The sequence below is a fragment of the Sclerotinia sclerotiorum genome, genomic scaffold, assembly GCF_000146945.2.
Source record: "Sclerotinia sclerotiorum 1980 UF-70 scaffold_11 genomic scaffold, whole genome shotgun sequence".
In the NCBI taxonomy this organism is placed as follows: domain Eukaryota; kingdom Fungi; phylum Ascomycota; class Leotiomycetes; order Helotiales; family Sclerotiniaceae; genus Sclerotinia; species Sclerotinia sclerotiorum.
The window spans coordinates 535,671-558,218 of NW_001820825.1; the positions used below are offsets into that span (position 1 = coordinate 535,671).

Below are 22,548 nucleotides of genomic sequence, written 5' to 3' on the forward strand. Positions count from 1 at the left end.
TAATATAAAATTTATAGAATATCAAAAGCGCAATCAGTATTCCTTCATTTGCTCTAGTCTACTTCTACTACTTCTTCTTCTTCTTCTTCTTCTTCTTTTTCTTCTTCTTCTTCTTCTTCTTCTTCTTCTTCTTCTTCTCTTTCTTCCCTCCCAAACCACAACCAGAATCCCAATCATCTACTAGGTAGTCATCCTTAAAAGAAAAATTCCCAAATCTATAAAGGTTTAATACACCTCTTAGCCCTCCTCATCCGCGAAAAATCCTGAAAGAAATGAAGTTATCTTCGAAATGATTTCTTGCTTTTCTTCTTTGTTGAGTTTTTTTTATTTTCCGAAGGTAGAATTCCTAATGCAACTGTGTAGTATTATATTAGATAAAGAAATAAAGGGAGCGCGATTGTGGGGTTTGATTTGTTTGTTTTTGGGATTGGGGTTGTAGTTTGTGTGGGAGTGTGGGAGTGTATAAATGTGAGAGTGTATGAATGTGGGAGTGTATGAATGTGGGAGTGTATGAATGTGGGAGTGTATGAGTATTATAAGTTATCTAGAGAGTAATTGGAATTAAGATTAGGATTTAAACCTAAAGGTGTTTCATCTCTAATCTTATATTTATTTTATCTTTTTTCGTATTGAGAGGAGGGATTGAAAAGAATTGTGAAGATGAGTGAGTGATTGAGTGTTGTGCAGATTAGTTATATAGAAAGTGGGATATTTTATAGAATTTTTGTATTAATTGAGGGTGGGTGTGGTTAATTATGAAGAATTTGAGAGGGTTTGTGGTTTCTGTAGTGGGAATTGAGGATTGAGGATTGAGGGATGGGATATAATTTGGTGTGATGGTGGATTTATAGAGTCTGTGAGTTGTGATTTTTGTGTGAATCGATAGATGGGTGGATTTTATGGACTTTATGATGTGGTTTGACTGGTTTAGTATTGTGTATATATATATGAATCTGGAGATACTAGTTACTAGCTAGTGTGAAAAATGAAATCAGAGGAGGGAAGTTCAACGATTATAAAGATACTACACTGTATTTCCTATTCGCAAGACTTCTAGTCAATCACTTGAATTTAAGTCTACTCCTCTTCTCAAACTCTATTAGGGATTTAATCATAAGAGGAGATATATATTATTTCCATAGATTTTTGTATTCTTCAAAAGTTAATTATATTATATAATTGATTTTCGTGATTTTGAATTAGGAACTTGTAGCTGTTTTAAATAGGGGAGGAGAACTCCTCGCTTAACCCTCCTAGACCATCTTTCAATTCTCACAGATTATTTATGATTATTGAAAACCAAATCTCTCAAAATTGGAATGTGTCGAATTTATGACGTGTGAGTTCTATCATCATCATCATCATCAGTAGTTGGTTATTCGGAACGTTGAATTACAATTGCTTCTGTGTAGGTCCATAAGAAAGTTTTTTGCTTCTAGTTCAATTTGTGTATAAATGCTGAAAAGTGTAACGGATGTTATATAAAGTGTAAGTTCATGGCGTATATAGCACACTATTATCTCCTTCGGAGACACTTGTTCTATTAGTCCACCAAGGCTAAAAGGGCTAATCCTAAGAAAGGGGGTCTAAAAGCATTGGGGTTTGTAAGTTACATAGCATGAACGGCATCAAATATAATATTGGATAATTTGCTCAGTTGTCCACCCCCAGAAAAAAACATTGTTGCTGTGGCATTAGCCGATTTCCATCGAGAACGCGAAGGAAATTGCTTGCAAGAAGACGTCGCTGGACTAGAGACACTGTCTCAATTTGCACTATGCCACAAACTACTGATGAAAACAAGAATGGTTCTTGGATATATGTAAAATATTATGTTTTACATTCGTGTTTTGTTTCATAGTTTTCCCGGATCATTCAAAGCTATAGAAAAAAATTTAGATTTGGAGAGTAATATTTTCATTGTAGCCGGAGAATCGCTTGCAACAAAATAACTTCCCAGCTTGGCTCTGTCTGAATTTATACCCCAGCTTTTACAGCTTCAAGAATATTATATTCTAACTCTGTGTCATATCTGTACACTTGAGTGAGCTGAAGTCCTACCTCTTCCAGTAACTTCCGCCAATGTGATAGTGTACGCTCAGCCGAGTTGAGAAAAGCCATCATTGTAAAATCCAACTGCATTTAAAATAGAGATGCACCTGTGTTCGGAATGACCATTTCGTCGATCAACAAAATAGACGTCAGAGAAATAGCGTCGCGAATATGTTGTAGAATTTGCTTGGCTTCCTTGTCTGGAAAATCATGGAAACATTGGCGGATATAATATATGTTTGCACCTAAGGGGACTCAGTAGACGTTTCAAGGGATATTTTGCTTTCAAGAACACTAACCTTGAATTTGTTGCTTTTCAAAAAAGCTCTGAGCCATCATCTAGATATCGTCGTGTTTTGGGGCTGTAGCCAATGTTCCCGGAAGGTCTTGGTTGATCACACGGCCAGAAAAGTCATACTCGGCGATTGCCTTGCGAAAGGCATCACACTGATAACCGTGTTCACCACCAATGTCCACAAAGAGAGGTTTTTCCTTATCCGCTTCCCTCAGCTTTTCGGCCAGAGGGATTACAGATGTCCATGGAACGGGGCTCTTGGATGCAGTAAGAGACGGATAAAAGTATCGCATAGTGTCCGGGAACTGTTGAATATAGGGAAAAAAGTGTTCCTTGGTATCAAAAGCTCGGTGGAAGGCAGTTTCAAGGGGATTTTCAGGATTCTTATATCCATTCTCCTTTAAGAAGTCTGGTAACTCCTGTAATGCTTTGTTGAGGGTGTTAAAACCAAACATGATATTTCCTTTACCTGCAGGAGAAGCCAGTAGATGAGTGGTTTTATTGGCGGCAAAGATTGATTCTCCTACTTGTGCAATATTATAGGTCGAAGCAAGATGTTTTAAGATACGATCTGACAGGAGTTAGCTTTAACAATCCTGAGTTGATATTTTTGCGAACCAATCAGTGTAAGATCTCCACCGTATTTTTTTGGATATGTCTTCTATATTCAAAGGACCGTTGCTTTCTGCAAGAATAGTGAAGAGATCAAGGTCAGTGGCAATCCTGGCCATTACATGCTCAGTATACATATAGCCATGATGCTGTAAAATTTGTCTTGGGGTAGCGACTGAACGTGAGAGGGCACGAAGTTGTTCACTCAGTTGAAAGCGGGTTGACAGGTCTGCTGTTCTTGCAGCTTCCCGTGAGCTGCGAGAGCAGAGATTCGATAGTAGACATGTTGAATGGATGTAAGATGATTAATCTCAAAGAGTGGGGAAGACAATTGTGACCTTGATGAGCTTGGTGCTTAATTAAAATAGCAAAATATAGTCTTAGGAGCGCAGTGAATAAAATTATTAGAGAGCGAAGGTGTTGAAATTGTTCAATTCTGAATGACCTCTGATACAGCTATAGAAGACATCATATAAATAAAACTTAAGGGATAATATTAGTCCAACGAAACAGGAATTGATGACATCCCATTTCCCAAAGATTGCAGGCGGGGCTCGATGACTTCGGATAAGCGGTTACTGCTGAAGCTTAATACAATGGGGCAGCATCGATCACTATTTCCGTAGAATATGTAACCTTACAAATGTACATGTATGTTATATTGTATTGTTGGGTGTCAATATTAGTTGGTGTTTTATTTATATGTCCAATAGAAACAAGCAACTTTCGCAGGCGATCTAGTCTCATTAGGCAACTATAGCCGAACCGTTCCGATTATGCGAAGCAACCGAGGCCTCTTTTACTACTACTTTTAAATATACAAAGTATAATTATATAAAGTATAATAACAAATTTTTTTTTATAATATGTAATAATCTAGCTCTTTTGATCATTAGAATTTTTGATAGGTTCTTTAAGGGATTATAATTTATATAATCAAATAAAAGAAAAAAAACTCTTTTTATGTTAAAAGGTGTGACGCCTCACACCTCCGGGTCACGTGGCATGCCCCGTTTGTATTTAATCATAGGAAAACTCTCTACTCTTGTTTTCCTTCTTCTTTTCTCCTTAGCTTAGTATTTTCTAATACAAGATACTTTACCCAGTATTCTTGAGTGTGACAAAAGGAATAGAAGTTACCGGTACTAATCACGTGTCGTGATTAGTAATACGGTTACCTAAACAGGCTAGATTAGATGAACCATAAGCAGGCATATTGGTCCCCTCCGAGGATACCAAGAGGAGATCTTAATATGCCTACAGACGTAGTAATATAGTCAATATAGAGGCCTCTTCCACCCAATCTTTTAATATTTTATATATTTTTAATTAAACTTAAAAAGATTACATATCCACTGTGAAGTGCAACAGATCGACTGTGTAACGGAAAAGTCGTAAACGGAGTCAATTCAATCACTTAGAATCTAAAACTAAAGAACTAAGAAGATTCTAAGTAAGAAGGTCTTTATATACAGGGCTAGTGCACGTGAGCCACTAGTGGGATAACAACCGTCACGTAACAGACTGGTGCACCCTCTCTAGATATCCAGCTGATGATATTTTTATTTTGAAATGTAAGCCCGCGCCTCTGTTACCCAGGAAAAAAGGTCACGGGCTTACTACTTCGTCCTTCTTGATCATTTATGTTTGGCAAAGAAAAAGTCTAAGATAATTCACACAGTGCAGCGATCTTGAAGCTACAATTAGATTATACTAGATTTTAATATACCCATTTGTTCTCGCCGGTAAGGGTGCTTTCGGAGCATATCATGATGAGTGCAACTGCTCAAACATCTCAGACACTCAGAACGGTTCCTAATACTTGACGGTGGCAAAATAACTACTCGCTTCTCCTACTTGGTAAACCATCCATCTTCAGTCACAAAATTCAAACAGCACTCTATGACATCTAAGACTAGTCCTACAAGCAATACCCAAAATCTATTCCAAACATTATAGTTCTCGCTAACTCTATTAAACCATGCAAGCATATACAAATCCCAGCATGACATCACAAATCCAATCATCTCATTCGAACACCCATTCTGTACTCCATCATTCGATTACAAAATCTTACACTACTCTACTAGAAAGAAGGTCCTCGAGCTATCAAACAAAGAACATCTCAAAATCTAATATCGTTATTTTATTAAGATAGAACTCGGTTGCCAAGTTCAAATTTTCCAAACTTTGAGATTGCTAGTGCAAATTTTGAATGAAGGTCGTCTGGTCTTGGGTACGTACCGTGCTCTTTTGATTTAGCTTTCATCGCAATGGTTGGGATTTGTTGGGATTTTGCATATCTGTAACAACTTACATCGCCGACTTTCTAACCAAGATAAAACTATTTACCCCGGTGGCATGCATCTATATTTCTCCAGTAATGAGAGCAGTAAATCCCATTATATTATTTCCTGTGATTGATACTCATCGCTCTAAGCAGATTCTTCTTGACTTCAAGAATAATTATGGGTAAATAGAAATGGGAGGAAATTCCTTACAAGTGCAAACTCTTACGCAAAAGAACACAAGGATGTAAATATCTATATGTATGTAATGCTTAGCTATATATGTACTGTGTAGCTCTCTAGGGTATAGCGTGTAAATCCCTTATAAACAAAATATGCCCACAAACAAAACTCCTCCGTCCTATGGAAATATCCACCCACGGTTCGAAAATATCAGATCGTATCATACCATTTCCCTACCCATATAACTTATCCTCTGCTCATCATAATCCATCCGAATATCCGTCCTCCTCACAATCCTCCCATCCGGCCTCGAAACCAACTCGAAACCCTCGTTTTCTTTTTCCCGTCTGCCTTCATTCGCACCTCCATCTACGTTCTCATTTTCCCCATTATCTTCGTCTGCTCCTCGCCAAATTCCCTCTTCGTTTTTCCCGCTCCAACTCTGCTCTACTTCTAAGTCCGAACATCGTACGTTATCCCGTGGACTTTCTAATGCATCAGATTGGGGACTTCCATTCGGCTTATTTGACCCGGATGGATGTTTCTTATATCCTCGCCAAGAGCCTGACCGTGGTCCCCCGGGTGCAGGATCTGAACTGCGGTCGTTAGAGAAACCGAGGATGTGCCATCTGCACAGAAGCGGTCGGAGTGTAGAGATTGACGCAGCAATTATGGCTAGGCCGATTTCGATGGCGGAACAAACAATAACAGGAGTTATATAGTCTTTACAACGAAAAGGAGAGGTTAGTTAAGAAGCAAAAATGAGGCGTATTATTGAAGCGAGGGACTTCCAGAAGAATTGACTTACACAATGAATCTCTGACATTTACAAGAGCTACCAAGTACTTAAAACGAACAATCGTAGCAGAACTTGCACTATTTAGGGGAATTCCCCGTGTCAGCTCCCAATACTTGAGAACGCCACATTGGTTGCTTACATGATTCCCAAACCTAGAATAATCACAATCGACACTTTCAACTGAGAACTCATCTTGAGACCCCACAGCATTGGTATTGGCAAGAGAGCAAAAAGCCAATCGAAGAAAATCGTCTGGGCGGAAATAGCATATGCGAAATTTGTAATGACGTGAGCCTCCAAGCATTTCCCTTTAGTCAATGGATCCCATGCCGCTCTCAATGGTCTGCACTGTAGACATCCAATAATGAAAGTTACGATGGTCCATGTCCATATTATAGCAAGACTGGCCCAGATAAGATATTTGTAGAAGGGCCTGAAAGAGGTAATGCGGAAGAGGAGGAGTCCGACGCTGGTTTTAATTATGGCTGTGCAAAGAATGTAAACAAGTTCAAGGATAATTGTGTACTGAATTTCGTTAATGACTTTCCATTCAATGTAAATCAAGATGGAACGGAGTTGATAATATATACCTTTACACCATTGACTAATCCATTAAAATCAAGTTCATTGCTATGCAACCCGGCTCCAGAATGAACACTTAGATATACAAAAAGTGCTGTGATAGTATACCCAACCTTCAAATTCCATTAGCAAGGACTTACTTGAGATTAAGCTCTCATCAGTATTTCCAAATACACTCACCAAAGCAATAATCACACAGTAATCATCGGCCCCAAAAGTCCTCGATACAAATAGCCTCGTATAACATCTCAATCCAACGCCCAACCATGTAAGAACCAAACCTACAGTCATCACGGCGACAATCTGAATCTGGCGGTCCTTCATGATTTGCCTCGTCGTAATCGGTGGTGTATATAATGTTCAAGAAATCAATAATCATGGAGTGTAGACACAGAAGTCTATTTAATGTATATGGTCTACCAAATGCCTGCATTCGACCACAACAGTTCCGCTTGTTTCTGGGGAAAATCGTCAATCGAAACTTCAAATGGATTATTACCGGATTGGATAATCTGAAGCTAGTAGCTTTGGTATTTGACGATACTTTCATGGTTGAACCTGCTACATTTCACGTTTCCATGAGAGGTAGGGCTGCGGAATGAACAATGCTTGCTATGGTTCACGGAGTAGCGAAACTAATATATTGGATTTGGAGTTAAGGGCTGGGATCATGCTAAGTAAAGTCTTGGTTTTGTTTCCTAAGGTCTGCAGTGTGGTCTATTCATCTACCAATATCATCAACTTTGGCTCCCGGTCCTACTGACTTCTTGATACTAGTGTTTTCTAGCCAACGCCAATACAGGCACATCCGTTGAACCTTTATATCTATAATGTAAGTATTGCTTAGGTCTATGATTTAGAATGAACGGAGACGTATTCAAGTTGCTTCTTGTAGAGTTTCTTTCGCTGGCAGGCTGCACATGACGTTTTGTAGCTTTGCACAGATCAATGTTTGGTCTGGTTTTCAATTTTTGATAAATCCACAAAGATACATGGCGATGTAACGACGTTGAGTCATGGCAATCACAAAAGACTGTGCTGATCATGGACCGTGCCGTAACAGATGACGATCTGTTCTTGGGAAATAAGAAATACAATAGAAACTAGTTATAAGCAACCCAAAATTCGACCAATCGAATCCCTTATAAAGAGGAGTCCCGGATATCCAATCCCGTAAAAGCTGAAAATTATTATATAAAATTAATGTGGTTGAAACTTTGTCCCTTATAAAGAGTACTAACATAGGTCCACCTAGCCTTCGGCAAAAAATCAGTTCAAAATGTGTCAAAGCTTCAATACAATAAATGCCTATGCATTCTGTTTCCGCGGAATAACGACTCTGTTTGATATATGTATATATGTATTACGATGAATAAATTATCTCATCGATACCTCAACTGTTCGACTCCAGGAGTTACAATTTTAACCAAGATTCTCCCGCCAGATGTCAGGTCAGAGCGTCGCGGGTCAATAGGTATTGACACATTTTATTCTAATTGCGGTTGGGTATGGAGGGACGTAATGGAGAGAGAGGGTATGCATTCCCGAGGGAATAGACCTATTTAGATCTAGTCCTAGGCACATGAAGTAAAAATATCCCAGGAAACAGGAGACGAACGCCATATACAGGATTTTTACTTTTGATCTTCCTGTGCATGGCATTAGCGGATCGACGGATCGGCTACCAGGTGAAATGAAACTTAAATGAGATGTTCTTTTTTTCCGTCCTTTTTCTATTCGCCTCCCCTCTATTATTTCCTCGCTAAAATTACCAAATGTATAAAAACTCCGACACCAAGAACAGATCGCCCACATCTAATCTCGAACGTCAATGATAAATTCAAGATATATTTCCTCAGGATTGAAGATTACTTCGCGGTAGAAGATTACAAACTTTCCAAATTGAGGAAAAATTAAAAATTTAAGGGATGAAAAAGAAGTATTCATAAGAGGGAGCTAGATCCTTAGCTATAACTATCAATCAACAATATCCGACTCGTACTCTAGCAACCCCATCTCTACGGAAAACACAACCAATAACCCCACTTACCCAAAGAACCACACATCCACTAGAAACTAGACTCCGGGTTCTAGACACCAAACAGCAGAATCCCAAATCTACATAACATCAAAGCTTCCAAGCCTCAAAACATCAAAATCCCACTCTAGAATCTAGATAAATTAAAAATCCGAACCTCGATACTCCACACACGAACTGCCGTCTCATGAGCCAATTTCCAATATCCAATTTCTAAAAGAAATCCATCCATCCACATCCACATCCGCATGACCATCCACATGGCCATGCATAGGAAGATTTTCCCTACCCCGGTACCGGTATTGATTAATAACTAATGACATATCACATGAATGATCTGAGCTGCGGGAATTATTTCCGCGAACGCCAGGTCACTTGCAATTGCTAGATGCTCTAGTAGTAAGTAGTAGGGTAGTGGTGATTAATATTTGAGTAAGGAAAACCATCTCACAACTACCACCACGATTCCCGCTTATATAAATCCGCACATTCACCATCCACCCATCGTACTCGACTCGACTTGCCTCGTCATATGGAGCCCCGGCGCCGGCCAACCAATCATCTATGTCATGACAATGAAATTCCGAGATTCAGTCCATAGACTCATAATCTACTAAAATAAACAAACAAGATAAGATTTAAATTATATAATCTCATTCTCTTAAACTCGAAACCTTATACCTACCTTCCTTTTACAGCAGCAATAACGATTCAGTAAAGTACCAGCACCAACCATGAAATTATCAACAAAGCTCCTCAAGTCCCCCTTCAGCACTTCACCACCTTTACTCCCCACAAAAAATAAATTTACTAAATATTTCTTTCTATTAATACTATTTACTAATGTATGATATGATTGAATTAAATCAACCAAAGATCTTTCTATTGATACTATGTAGCCAAGCCATCTCAGCACCAAGCTAGATGTTGTCCTTTCGACATACCGGATAACCCATTTTTATATTCCCGAAATGCACAGCCTTTTAAGTAGCACTTCCCGCAACAATTATCCAGCCCGACGAAAATGTATCCAGCAAATAAGCAAACCATCCAATGGGATGAATGTTCAGGTATCTCGAATGATAAAATATAACTTTCCTCACGTCCCAGATCCACCAGTGTACTCACTTTAGCAACCAAGCAAACGCCACAAGCCAGCCACTCCGAAACCATGCGTAGATAGTTGAACCTGCTTATTCCCATTCGCCCTCATTATCATTACGCTCAACGGAAGCTCCTTTCCCGGTACTAGAACTCGCCCCCTTTGGTCTACCTCTTCCCCTAGGAATAGAACTGGACCTAGCTCTCTTCTTTCGACCCCCTGCAGCTCCATTGGTACTCGCCTTCCTCTTGCGCCCTCTCCCGCTGCCACCCGGTGGACCAGGTGTACTATCTTCATCATCACTTGGTGTACTCATTCTCCCTCTCTCGTCAACCTCGTCATTTTCTGTCGAGACCTTGAAGTCGTGATCTACATTAAGTAATTCCACAAACGCTCGACACTGCTCTTCCATTTTGTCCTCGGAATCATAGCTAGTCATCCTACCACAAATATCCGCCCAAAACTTGTCCCCAGTAACGCTTGTGACTTTAATCGGAGCTCGACTGAGATCTTTATTTGCACCTTTAACTTTGCCATCTCTGTTCATCAATCCAAATTGTCGACGAAGAAATGTTCGAGCCTCCCATAGATTTGTAAGCATGATTGAAATTGCAGTGAGTTGTTGTAGTCGCGTCAAATCTCGCTTTGGTACTTCAGGACGAAGATGACCATTTGTGTCGGCTTCATTCACTGGTTGGTCGAGGCTGATGTGAAGGACCTCTGTTTCAATTGCATGAGCAATACCAGTTCCCGTAGCTGACACCAATTTCTCCATTGAATTAATGGTTGACAATAATTCGTCCACAGTTTGGTATTCAAAGAAGGCTAGGTTTTCAATGATGAATTGTGCAAAATCCAGATGATGTGGTAAATCTTCAATAGTGTCGAGCTTTGCAGGGTCAAAATTGATTCGAGAGCATAAGCTATCAAACAACTTCTTTCGGTTCTTGACCTTACTGATCTTCATAACTTCAATCATCATCCAGAGTTTTGAAGTAAAGGGATTGAGTGTGGCGCCATGAGTGTCCTTGACTACATCTCTCTGATATGCATATGCAGCTAGGACAGCCCGCATATATTCCTTTTCAAGAATGGTTTCATGCTTCTCATGGAGAGCCTTGTGCTCCCGGAATGCGATGTCGGCAATCTTGCTGGTAGGTGAAGTTTCAAGAGCGATGAGAGTACAAGCAGTCTCCTTGGGATGGACAAGGCCTTGCCTGTTGATGCTGGCCACAACTTCTGCCGCAAGAAGTGCTTCTTTATCTTGGCCACCGAGCGCAATACGAGCAATATCCTTCAAGAATCTCTGCGCAATGTCTAATGCAACGCCATCACCTTGACTGCCACCCATAACACCCAATTTTGCCTTGGAATCAGTACCAGTGCCAACAGCGCCATCGACGCTTTCCTCTGATCGCTTCTCCTCAATTGAGAGATATTCTTTAAAAGCCCTCATAACTATTGACTCGAGCTCCAAATCCTGGTCGCTGAATACTTGGATAAATGTGGTGTAAACGTTGGCCGCAGAAAAGTTCTTTGGCCAAGATTGACAAACCATACCCATTGCATCAAGTGCATGCTTTCGAACTTCCATGGGTTGAGAGGGTGTAGCAAAGGGAGCAAACGTATCGATCATCAGTTTCGAAACAGATGTACCTTTCATACTTGGGAATTCCTTTTCCTTAAAGACCTGGTGTTGAGGATCAAGATCGCAGTGCTTACCACACATTCCACAAATAAGTAGAAGCTTCGTTAACTTCTTGACAAAATCAGCTCGCTTCGGATCGTTCAAGTCAATGGTTTTCATTTTCTGAATACCAGCCAAACTAGATAACACAACTCTTGTTAAATTGTGATAATCGTCAAGGACGCTGCTGATAATCCACAAACAAGCAACTATATCGTCCAAGATAGATTTAGGGCTCCGTGTCATAGTTGGCAAAAGATCCTTTCTAATCGCGGTGAGAAAACCGTGTTGAACTTTGGGTAAGCTAGGAAGAACATAGCGAAATATGACAACAACTGAACGATAAATAGCAGCCTCATCACCACTGCCGACATTTGATACATATGGTTGCAATAGTTGAATCTGTTCGGCGGTAAATAGATTAGGGTTGGATTTGGCAAATATGGTGAGTACTTCCAAGGCATCCCGAGCAGTTGGTGCTTCAGAATCCTCAGAAGCTGGATTGTCAATAATTGTTTCGAACATTGCCGCAACAAGCGCTCTACAAACCTTAAAATTTGCATCAGGGTATTTTGACTTTGGTGAGAGTAGATTCTGGAGGACTTTGTCAAGAACCGTAGACGTCCCATTTTGTCGCTGAGCCGTCTTGATTATTAAAGTAACATGGTCTGAAATAGCAAGTTTTGCTTGGACTGATGTATCTTCGGATCCAGTTACTTTGTAGAAAGGCAACATCCACACTTCTTCGATTGTCGACCGGGCCAATTCCTGAACACCATCATCAAGATCGGTGACTCTGTATAAAATGGCATCAGCGATAGAAGCCTTGACATCCTTGTTCGTATTGTTCAGGTAGATGTCTTTCAAGAGTTTCATAGCTCGCTTTCGAACACCGACTCCACTATCATTAACTCGTTGAAGGATACTAGGCGTCATCTCCACCTCGAGAGCTGGGACTAATGATATGCACTTTCCAATTAGGCCTAATGCCGAATCCCTTACACCCACAGAAGGATCGTTTGAACACCGTAAAATCATTTGCTTAGCGGCAGGCTCTCGGTCGAGAATAGTTGGATCTGTTTCCAGAACCTGATTGACACTTTTCAGACTCTTACTTCTGACAGTAGCCTGTTCACTGAACATAGAGCGAAGCAATATATCGAGCACACGGCTGAAAGACTTGCAAAAGTTCGAGTGTAATAATGTCAGAGAGTAGGCCAGGCGGGCGTGATTAGGATCAACTGAGCCGTAGCCATGCTCTGTGGAAAACCATCTCTTATCGGTGATCATCATCCTCAATCGGTATGCCACTTTACCGTAGTTCTCCTCGATGCGCTCGTGATCAGGATCATCTTCGGAAATATTGTCATATTCAGTTATCAATTGTGAGGCCCATTCAACGATTAAGAGAGAAACACTGCTTGTTAGTTGGGGATCAGAAAAGGAACGGTCTTCCATGAAGTCTAGGCACATTAAGTAAGGTCCACCCCATGTCAAGATCTCGTGAATGTTTGCTTCGTGTCTGAGCGTTTCCTCAGCCATCCTTGAGAGAGCCTGTCCCATACGACCATCTCGATTTTCGAGTGAAGCGGCGGTCTTTCGAACATAAGAGTGTAGTTCAGATATTGCTGCGCCCATTGACCCCAGTAGATCAAGAGCCATGTTCTTGGCAGGAGCAGGCGTTTTGTCTGCTTCGGCGAGTTGTACCATCTTGAACAGAAAGAGGCGTAAAAGTAGTTCGGCGGCAGGCCAATCCGTAGAATTTAGACACGTAATAAAGTCTTCAACAAACAGATCAAGAAGATTTCGATATGGGGTATCGCCATTTTTCGTGGATTTGATCGCTCTACTAACAATGAAATTAACCACGTATCCAGTGTTTTGTGTCGCACTTTCTAGTAATGGAGCTTCGCAGTCCTTAAGTTCTTGAATTGCTGTGACATTCTGTTCAATTGCTCGTTTTTCCGTGTCATATCGACGACGATTATCGGCATCATTGGTTCCATCCTCTTGGACCTCGTCATCCCCGGTGAGAGCGTCGTGGGCCTTACGCCTTCGCTTTTCTTTTGCATCATCCGACTTGCTGGCGCTTGTCTGAATCAGTTTCATAATTAGTGCCGAGACAAGTTGGATGCTCCCGCCATCCGCTAATTTGAATTGACGAGCGCTTTGTTTAGAGACAGGGAGCTTCTCTAGGGATGTCAAAATCTCATTGAAAATCTCAGCTCTTTCCTTCGGATTGTTATTGAAGACTTGGGCAAGCACATCCATTGCTACTACACGTAGATTGTCAAATTTTGAGATGCCAAGTATGGAGTCCTTCTCGGCGTGAGCATTCTCGACAAATATCAACTTAGTAGCTGCAAATTCAAGACTGTTGATCACCGTTTCCGACAGGTCAATATTGGCCACGAGAACTGCCATGAGTGATAAAAGGCGTCTACATTGGGCAAGTAGATTAAGAATAACTTTTTTCTGAGCGGATAGTAACTTGAACAATGTTGAAGTGGATCCCGTACTGCGCAGTTCCACAACCGGAATAATGAAAGTCTCCATAATATTTTTGAAGGCGTTCAAGGCTGATTGAATGAGATCCTCCGAGTACAATTGCTTTTCATCACGCCCACCAGTCATAACTCTGAGTGAGGTGCGAGCAGATTTGAGCCCCAGTTCTGCATTCGCAATTTGTAAAAATAGCGTTTCCACATCCGACTCTCCCATTTCCTCGTCAATCTTCAAATCAAGTGTCTCGGCCTCTTTCAAAGCAGCCTCAGAGAGTTTTTGAATTCGAATCAAATCCTCCAAGGGTACCTGTTTGAATCTACCAACCTCAATAATCCTATTCAGCAGGGGCTCAAGACGCATTTGAGGATTAGCCGCAAGGCTAATACCTTCATTCGTCGAAATAAAGAAATGGTTAGAAACATCAATATCCGGCTGAAATTGATTTTCGGCCTCAAAAACATCTTGAAGATATTCTCGTAGATTTCGCGCAGCAATTTCTGCCTTCTCTCTTTGGTCGATCACCCCAGATACATTTTCTTCGTATTCATTGGAGCCCACCCGTCTTCTTTTTCTCGCAGGACTGCCAGGTGAGTCTGGAAGAGCCTCCACAACCTTGTACTCCTCTGGTCGTGATTGGGATTGTGGTATTATGACGGATATGATTGGTTGTGGCGAAGATGATGGAATATTTTGGTTTTGCTGGCCATCTTGATCAGCGGCCGGTGCGATTCCTGGAGGTGGAGGAATCGGTAGTTGGGTATGCGATGTTTGAGGACTGATTTTTGTGACATGTGAAGTTGCAGGAATTGGGCTTTGTTTATGAACAAACGTAGCTGCATTTGGTAAAGGAACTTCGACTGCGATTTGCGACTTTGGTCTAGGTGTGACATTCGCATACTCGACAACAGGCTTCGTAGTAATAGCTTCAGGAAATATGGTAGCATTTGCGTTCGCATTATGGGCCTGCAGGTTCGCATTCACAAAGCTACTACTTGGACTCCTCGATTTCGTCTGAGACTTAGCTCTCTGCTTCTGAATTTTGTGCCTCATAGCTGGCACTTCTGAACGTTCCGCGGTTCTATACTCCACCTTTGTTGAGTCATATAACATCTGCGCAAACGGTGAAAGATTTGGTTTCAGATGGGTAGAATCGGGAACTGATGCAATCTTTGGTCCGATCTTGAAGTTGCTTTTTTGTATGTTAGTCAGATCAAACTGTTTGCAGGACTCTAACCTTACTATTCTGTATGATCTTTTGGATGAAGCAACTTTTCGAGTTCTTTTAAAGTTCTTTGTAGGCGCTGAGAGGTCTGATATGGGTTTGTTGCGTCGGCATTCAGACTTTCCAGACTCTGTCTGCCCTGTTGAGTTTCTGCTGCATTTGGAAATAATGAAGAGGAAGAACCAAGTCCTATTGTAGGTAGGGGGATAATATCTGCAAATTGAGTGTTATTAATAAAATTGATAATGGTGTTTGAGGATATCTTTCGAAGGTGAAAGGAAAGGTGAGGTTACCAGAATTGAACGGCACAACAGAGGAAAAAGGTGAATAGGGAAGAGCTTCGTCGACAGTGAATGGGCGTGGTCTCATGTTACGAGATTCTCTTGAAGAAGACGCGCCATTTGTTCCATTATGGCCATTGTAATAGCCATACCCATTACTACTTGAATCCATGGTGAGGGTATTCGGTATGCCGTGTGGTCGCAAGGCCGAAAGCTCGCTCGTAAAGGTAGGTATAGATGAGGGAAAAAAAAGTCACAATAAAATTATTTTACATGATCAATTTGTTGTACAATCCCAAGTTGTTATTCGCAATGTATAGCTGTCTTCGTGAAAACACGATAAAGTTGTCGACAGAACAACCTTTCAACTTCACCATTAGTTAGTAGCCGTCTGTAGGTAGGTATGCAGCCTTGCGCTATCTTTGGATTGGATGGCTCTGGATGGGTCTTTGACTAGCGCAACTTCTTTTGGCTTCGGCCTTGCATGAATGCAGAAATAAGGTAAGGTTAGTTTATTTTCTAAGAACATCATATTCAAAGTGAGCTTCAAAATGTCATCGAGATCCTCTTATATTTTTCACAGATTATGGTAATGTTTGTTCTTTTTGGAGAGTTCTACTCGCAACAAGAATATCAGTTTGATACATGATTGTATGATTGTTGTGAAGTAACTAACCTAAAAGGTTATCTATCCTAAGGTTACCAGGTATTATATTCCCTTCGCATTTTGTTTCATTCGTATTATTAGAGTGAATATCCCCGATCAAAGTTTACCTCTAGATACCCCCTCGGAATACAATCCAGACAAGGACAAAAGAATCATTCTTTCTCTCGATTTTGCGACCAAAGGATCAAGCAATGAGTAAAACGCCATACCCAGAATGCCGCACAAAGGTATGGTAACAAGTAATCCGGCGATTTTGGATACGACTGTCTCTTCAATACTGACAAATCTCATAATGAACGTACTTGACGATTCACGAATTATATCATGTGCAGATTGGACTTCATATCCAGTGTTTGATAGGAAATTTTGTATATGTTAATGGCCCAAGCACTTTGGCACCAGCCATCATTTGAATTAAATACAGGCGACGAATTTCTGAGAATATAAACAACTAGGCCGCAGCAACAGCCTCCTTCTCTGGGATGAACGCATACTCAGTCTCCCCATTCTTCTCAAACTCCGCCATATCCAACGCAACGATAACACTATCCCTCACAACCTTGTCCTTATCTTCTAAGAACTTCTTTAGTGTGTCTTCAACACCTTCCTCGTCACCTAAGCTCCCCAAAGCCTCGGCCGCCTCATGTCTAACCATGCTAGCCTCCTCCAAATTACTGAGAGATCCAACAAGAGCAGGGATGGATGCTGGGTGAGATAATTGCCCAAAAACGAAGGCAATTTCGTGTCTGAAAAGTGCGGATGGATCATGGAGACCTTTTGCGAGGGCAAGAACAGCGGGAACGGCGGTGGGAAGATCAGGAGGTGATGCAAGATCTCGAAGAGCAAACATGGCTCTGTACCGTTTAAATAAAGAGGTTTTGGTATCTAACAATGTTTCCTCAAGTTTCTCGATTGACAATGACCCTGAGTTTCCTTCTGCGGTTGGTGGAGCTGGGTCAATTGATGCGAAATCCCTATAATTACAAGAATTGTTAGTATTGCGATACAAAATATATCTCAGGAAATCAGTGAAAACGGTCTGTTGCATGGGAAGCAAGAGCGCATTTCCCATTCGCTCTGTGCAAATACTCATTCTTCAGAATAAATGAAAATTCAACTCACGATTGTCGTAGCTTCTCTGCCTTGCCCGCATCTGAATGCTCCCACTCGATTCTCTCCACACTCAACTCACATGTCTGGCTCACTTCAACCGGCTCAGTAGTATCATCCCGTCTCTCCTTAAGCAACTGCAAAGAATCCTTATCACCCAACGCACCCAATGCCTCCGCGGCCTCATGTCTAACCATACCATTCTCCTCGCGATTCTCTAATACTGCTCTCAAATATTTTGAACACTCAAGATTCCTTGTCTGACCCAAGCAATAGGCAAGTTCATGTTTCAAAAGTGCGGAAGGAGAAGTAAATGCAGCGGCGATGGCTTCAATAGCGGCAATATTAGAGGATGAAGATGGGATAGAGGCGAGATGTTTGAGTGAGAAAAGGGCGCGGATACGGAAATCGAGTGGAGTGCTTTCTGAGCAGAGGGTTTTTCGCAAAGTGAGAACGGTGGCGTCTGGCGTCTCTTCTGGAGCAGGGGATGTCGCTGATGGGGCCATATCGTTAAATTTCGTTGTATATGATTGTCAAATAGTGTGGTAGAAATGCTGTAGTTTTTGGGAAAAAGAAATAGACAAACAATACGGGAGAAATAAATTTAAAGCTTCCGGCCCTATTGAATCAAAAGTTCGGCACCCTTAAACCGCCCGCACTAAACTAATCGATAAAAAAAATGCGGCCGATGCGCGGGGTTCAGCTTAGATTACGTAATATGACACATGCATCAGAGATCTATGCGTGTAAAAGTGGGGAGGCTAGTATTTCTTAGAGAATTAAAAGCAAATTTAGTAGGTGCGTGGGGCACCTCGAAAACGAAGTGGAAAACTTCGAAAACTCCAAAAAAACGTGGTTGGAATTCAGAATCGAACTGAATTGGCAAACAACCTTCAGATAAGAAGGTCGTAATAGGAATCGAACCAATATCTCCGGAATCAGAATCCGACGTGCTGACCATTACACCATACAACCATTGTTGGGATCTTGTTATTAATCACTCCCCGAATCTTAGTATATAAAATTTACTAATTCCTGTTACTCAAGGGCCCAACTTCAAGCCCATCTCCAAGGCCAAATTCTTTAATCATTTTCTAATAGAAATCATAATTTATTTATAATGATTAAAATGATTAAAAATATTAATCAATGAAATTCAAAGCGACTATCACATCCATCAACCTCCCAAATCACCACGAACTTTTTAGGAATCGAAATAGGAAGCTCTTCCTCGTACGGTTTCAATAGATACCAAGTGACTCAATAAGTAGCCTTCTCATCACTAAATATGATATCCCCATCTTTACCAAATACCAACAAGTATTAACCCACAAACCATATTTCCACCAATATCTAAAACTAGGCATATTTAATAAATAATGAACAATAGCTCATATCCCCCTTCCATAGCAAGAATCTCCCTAGTTGTTACGTCCAAAACGATTAGTATGTCACATGACCATAAAACATGTGATGGAACGGTGAGGAACGAACGTTCCTAGGAACAACCAGGAACGCTCGTTCCCAGGAACGACGATTCCTAGTTAACCATAGGCACGAAGGACTATATAATCAAGATGGATTTCTTTTGTATAGAGCTTCGTGCTCAAGATCAATCATTTAGTATACTCTACTATTAGTTACGAATTGCATATCATTATTGTCATTACTTCAAGTCCCTGCTTGACGCCTAGTTATAAACCTACTTCGAGAGCCTAGAGCACTTCCACGTGATCTAGACGGCAAACCTCGTAACACTAGTCCCGTGGTTGCGACCAGCTCGCATGAAATATCGGAGACAACAAATCCAAGGTATTTGCGCCGAAAGAATCAAGATCTTTATCAGAATCGAGATTTTTGAACATAAGATTATCCTTTCGTTAAAAGAATAATAACCCTAAATATATCCTTATATGGATTCTAGGTTGAAATTCTCCAATCACAATGATTGAACCTCTGCGTAGAAGAATCTAACGCTATTGGTATCTGGAATCAACAATATAATTAATGCAAGAACACGACGGAGTAACTAAGTAAATCCATATCTTCAACTTTGTATATCGTACTGTTGGCATACAGAAGAGAAACCAACAATCCGCAATATATTCGCGTTACCACGACGCCGAAGCACGTGTTGACCTCCTGGGATCTTGGCAGCATATGCATATATAGTGCATATGCATATAAGGAGCAAACAAAACTCAACTTTTAATTCATTCTTTCCTTTTTGGTATACTGTTTGTTTGCTTTCAATATTTTGATTTCAAAACACTTTAATTCCGAAGGCCGAATACCCAACCTATTCCTTCATTTTTTTGAATATATGCTCGCAGCTTAACTGCTTAGCTAGAGAATCAATCAATTCAATCTGATACTCTTTCTGGTCTTAAGAAACCCAACAGCACGCGAATGCAATGAGTGACACTGTAGATGTATAAGTACTCACTGCATACAGACTTCGACACAGTGAATGCGCTAAATCGTAAACACATCCGCTGTTATCACTTAAATAAATGGATGTGTCATAAGGTTAAAAGCATTATAACCATCTTCCAGAGAATTTTCATAGTTCTAAAGAAATAATACAAGTCATGTGTCATATTCATAGCGATAACATGATAAAACTCAAAAAGCTTCCTTCTCTCTTAGATTCCAAACATCCATCAATAGGAGCCCGTCGTACCATTGTTAAATGTGCCATTGCTTAATGTGCCATTCACATGACCATTAACAATACTGTTCACCTTTCCGTTGGTAAGAGCAACGTGATTACCATTCGTCTTTGCCTTTACATGACCATTAGTGCCGTTTAGCTGACTAGCCTTCTTCGCAGCCATCTCAATCACTCTTTCTTCCTCCTTCTTCGCGTTTTCGGTATAACCCGTGTCAGAAGCGTCGACAAATGCCTCTAAACCTTCTCCATTTCTTGGGTACCCTTTCATCAGCTCCTTGTGGCGATGTAAAGCCTCATTCATTTCCTCAGCAGAGACATCATTGAGGAAACTACAAGACCCAAGTGGATTTGGGACTGCAGCTCTCAATTTGCCGTCTCGTGTTTTGAGAATGGCGGCAGTAGCCTTTTGAAGAAGCTCTTCATCAAACTGATGATGATCCATTGAAAGACCTGCGCGTGAAAACAAGTTCAAGATACGGCGATGCTCTTCATCACTTAAGAGCTTTCTTTGATTAGCAAGTGTTGCTGAGTATGCCATATCAATAGAGATTGCATGGCCATGTCGGAGCGGTGTATCAGGAACGAGTTCATGCAGTGGTGACCATCTAACGACGTTAGCAACAATTTGATCTATACCAGCAGGATCACTCACGTGTGTCCATAGGCGATGACACGATCCAAACCAATCTCGTGGAGGTTCGGTGTTTCCAACTTTAACATTTCATAAATACCCTCTCTGTTAATCTTGTCTGCTGCTTCAATCAATTCCTTTGAAGATCCATCGGCTCGGCCAAAAGAATTGTTGATGAGCTGTTCACAGTACTTGTCCAGCAAATCAAAAGTGGGGAGGTGAGAGCATGATGATATCTTAATCAATTCCGCAAAGCCGTTGCGGATCTGGGCCGTGGGCAATGTTCGCAAGAATGTGAAATCAAGGAAAGTGTGAATTGGAGCATGGTAGGCACCTAGTCTGTTCTTGTAGTTGCCATAGTTCACTGCAACCTTAATTGATACAGACGCATCAATCAATCCAATGACAGTGGTTGGAACACGAATGAAATTGGTGTTTCGCCTATATGCTGCGCATGCAAACCTGTGAAACAATTAGTTATCGGGCTTTAGTCACATGATTTCGAAAAGATTGAATTGCAATCGCATGCGACTTACCCAGCAACATCGGTGACAAGGCCTCCCCCAACAACAAGGACTGGCTCCTAAAGTTATGTTAGAACAGAAATTGATAAATTATTAATTGTCGGTCAGAGTACAAACTTTGCGATAGATTCCAAATTCGGTCATGGAATCCACAATACTCAAAAACGTAGGGATGGTTTTTGCCTTTTCTCCGATCTTTGTCTTATGTAAGACCAGTTTGATGTTATAATGATCGAAATACTTTTCCATTTGCTTTCCATATACATTATAGATGTTCAAATCTGTGACAGCTAAACATCTTCCCCAGTGGGTATAGCAGTCCGCAAGGTTTGGATTATCGACATTGAATACACCATCAATAAAAGTGAAGTCATATTCAATTTTCTCATAACCTTCAACATGGAATCCGGCATGACCGGAACTTGTTGTGGTTTCCGAAACGGTCGCTTTGAGGTCGGACATATTTAAAAGATCTTAAATGAAATGTGCTGTGGGAAGTCTTGTTGCGGATGCTTAAACAGATCTCGGGAGAGGGGGCTTTTTAAACAACACAAGGCAGAGATAGGACGAAGTCACCGTCACTAAGACTTTACTATGAGATTTGCTAATATTGCGCCATCATACACCATCATACCCCAAGGCCATACTATGTCTCATTAGTACACCGCAGATTTATCAAACATACACCGATGCCTTTCGAGTAACATAGCGATATTGGTCAAATGCGAGCAGTTGACGTACGGAAATTGTTCAGTCGAACATGCAAGGTGACAATAGCCAGTCCACAAAATAAATCTATGACATTATCACCCCACGCTAACCAAGAGCGGTTCAGCCACCGCAACGTTTCCAGACTACCTCGAGATCAATTCCGGGGCCAGGAACAAGCTAATACAAAGAATATGAATTACCGGGCGAAACCGACCCTATACAGTGTGCAGTAACGAAAATGCACTAAGCAAGCGCGAAGAGAATGCAAAGACCAGGAAAACGGCCCGCCCCTGGCATGCAATACCATAGCATGAGCGAATTCCATGACCCCAAGATCAGCTGGTTCCAGATCTCGGGTAGATTGAGTCGATGGTTCGCCTTACACTATCTGGAAAGCTTTTCTGTCGGAAATCTTGACACTTGGTATAGTAGTACGGCATCCGCATCTACCCGTTCGTACTACCACAGGTTGGAGGCGTGCCTTTGCTTATCATTTTCATTGGGAACTATCTGCTATCTTGTAGATTGCTACAACTTGTAGGTGACATTTCCGTAATTCTGTCCTATTTTGTACGTTTTTGAAAA

The 22,548-nt window shown here is 41.1% G+C and overlaps 6 protein-coding genes and 1 non-coding gene across 7 annotated transcripts; 1 reads left to right on the forward strand and 6 right to left on the reverse strand.

Moving 5' to 3' along the window:
• Positions 1–2,391: 2,391 nt before the first annotated feature.
• SS1G_08331 (hypothetical protein) lies at positions 2,392–3,104 on the reverse strand (the record flags this gene model as incomplete). Its single annotated transcript, XM_001590541.1, has 2 exons — positions 2,392–2,918; positions 3,095–3,104. The coding sequence occupies 2 exons, from the start codon at positions 3,102–3,104 to the stop codon at positions 2,392–2,394; spliced, it is 537 nt and encodes a 178-aa protein (XP_001590591.1).
• Positions 3,105–5,650: 2,546 nt separating this feature from the next.
• SS1G_08332 (hypothetical protein) lies at positions 5,651–7,102 on the reverse strand (the record flags this gene model as incomplete). Its single annotated transcript, XM_001590542.1, has 4 exons — positions 5,651–6,021; positions 6,288–6,306; positions 6,820–6,924; positions 6,992–7,102. 4 exons carry the CDS (start codon positions 7,100–7,102, stop codon positions 5,651–5,653), a joined length of 606 nt encoding a protein of 201 aa, XP_001590592.1.
• A 2,007-nt stretch (positions 7,103–9,109) lies between these two features.
• On the forward strand, positions 9,110–9,466 carry SS1G_08333 (predicted protein; the record flags this gene model as incomplete). Its single annotated transcript, XM_001590543.1, has 3 exons — positions 9,110–9,142; positions 9,192–9,248; positions 9,287–9,466. 3 exons carry the CDS (start codon positions 9,110–9,112, stop codon positions 9,464–9,466), a joined length of 270 nt encoding a protein of 89 aa, XP_001590593.1.
• Positions 9,467–10,042: 576 nt separating this feature from the next.
• SS1G_08334 (hypothetical protein) lies at positions 10,043–15,818 on the reverse strand (the record flags this gene model as incomplete). The annotated part of the gene is made up of 3 exons (XM_001590544.1): positions 10,043–15,332; positions 15,383–15,578; positions 15,659–15,818. The coding sequence occupies 3 exons, from the start codon at positions 15,816–15,818 to the stop codon at positions 10,043–10,045; spliced, it is 5,646 nt and encodes a 1,881-aa protein (XP_001590594.1).
• Positions 15,819–16,764: 946 nt separating this feature from the next.
• SS1G_08335 (hypothetical protein) lies at positions 16,765–17,929 on the reverse strand (the record flags this gene model as incomplete). The annotated part of the gene is made up of 2 exons (XM_001590545.1): positions 16,765–17,287; positions 17,436–17,929. 2 exons carry the CDS (start codon positions 17,927–17,929, stop codon positions 16,765–16,767), a joined length of 1,017 nt encoding a protein of 338 aa, XP_001590595.1.
• A 397-nt stretch (positions 17,930–18,326) lies between these two features.
• On the reverse strand, positions 18,327–18,398 carry SS1G_14668. The gene has a single exon. It is a non-coding gene; the product is annotated as a tRNA-Gln (tRNA).
• A 1,688-nt stretch (positions 18,399–20,086) lies between these two features.
• Positions 20,087–21,714, reverse strand: SS1G_08336 (hypothetical protein; the record flags this gene model as incomplete). Its single annotated transcript, XM_001590546.1, has 4 exons — positions 20,087–20,702; positions 20,750–21,190; positions 21,265–21,311; positions 21,370–21,714. 4 exons carry the CDS (start codon positions 21,712–21,714, stop codon positions 20,087–20,089), a joined length of 1,449 nt encoding a protein of 482 aa, XP_001590596.1.
• Between the last annotated feature and the right edge of the window lie 834 nt (positions 21,715–22,548).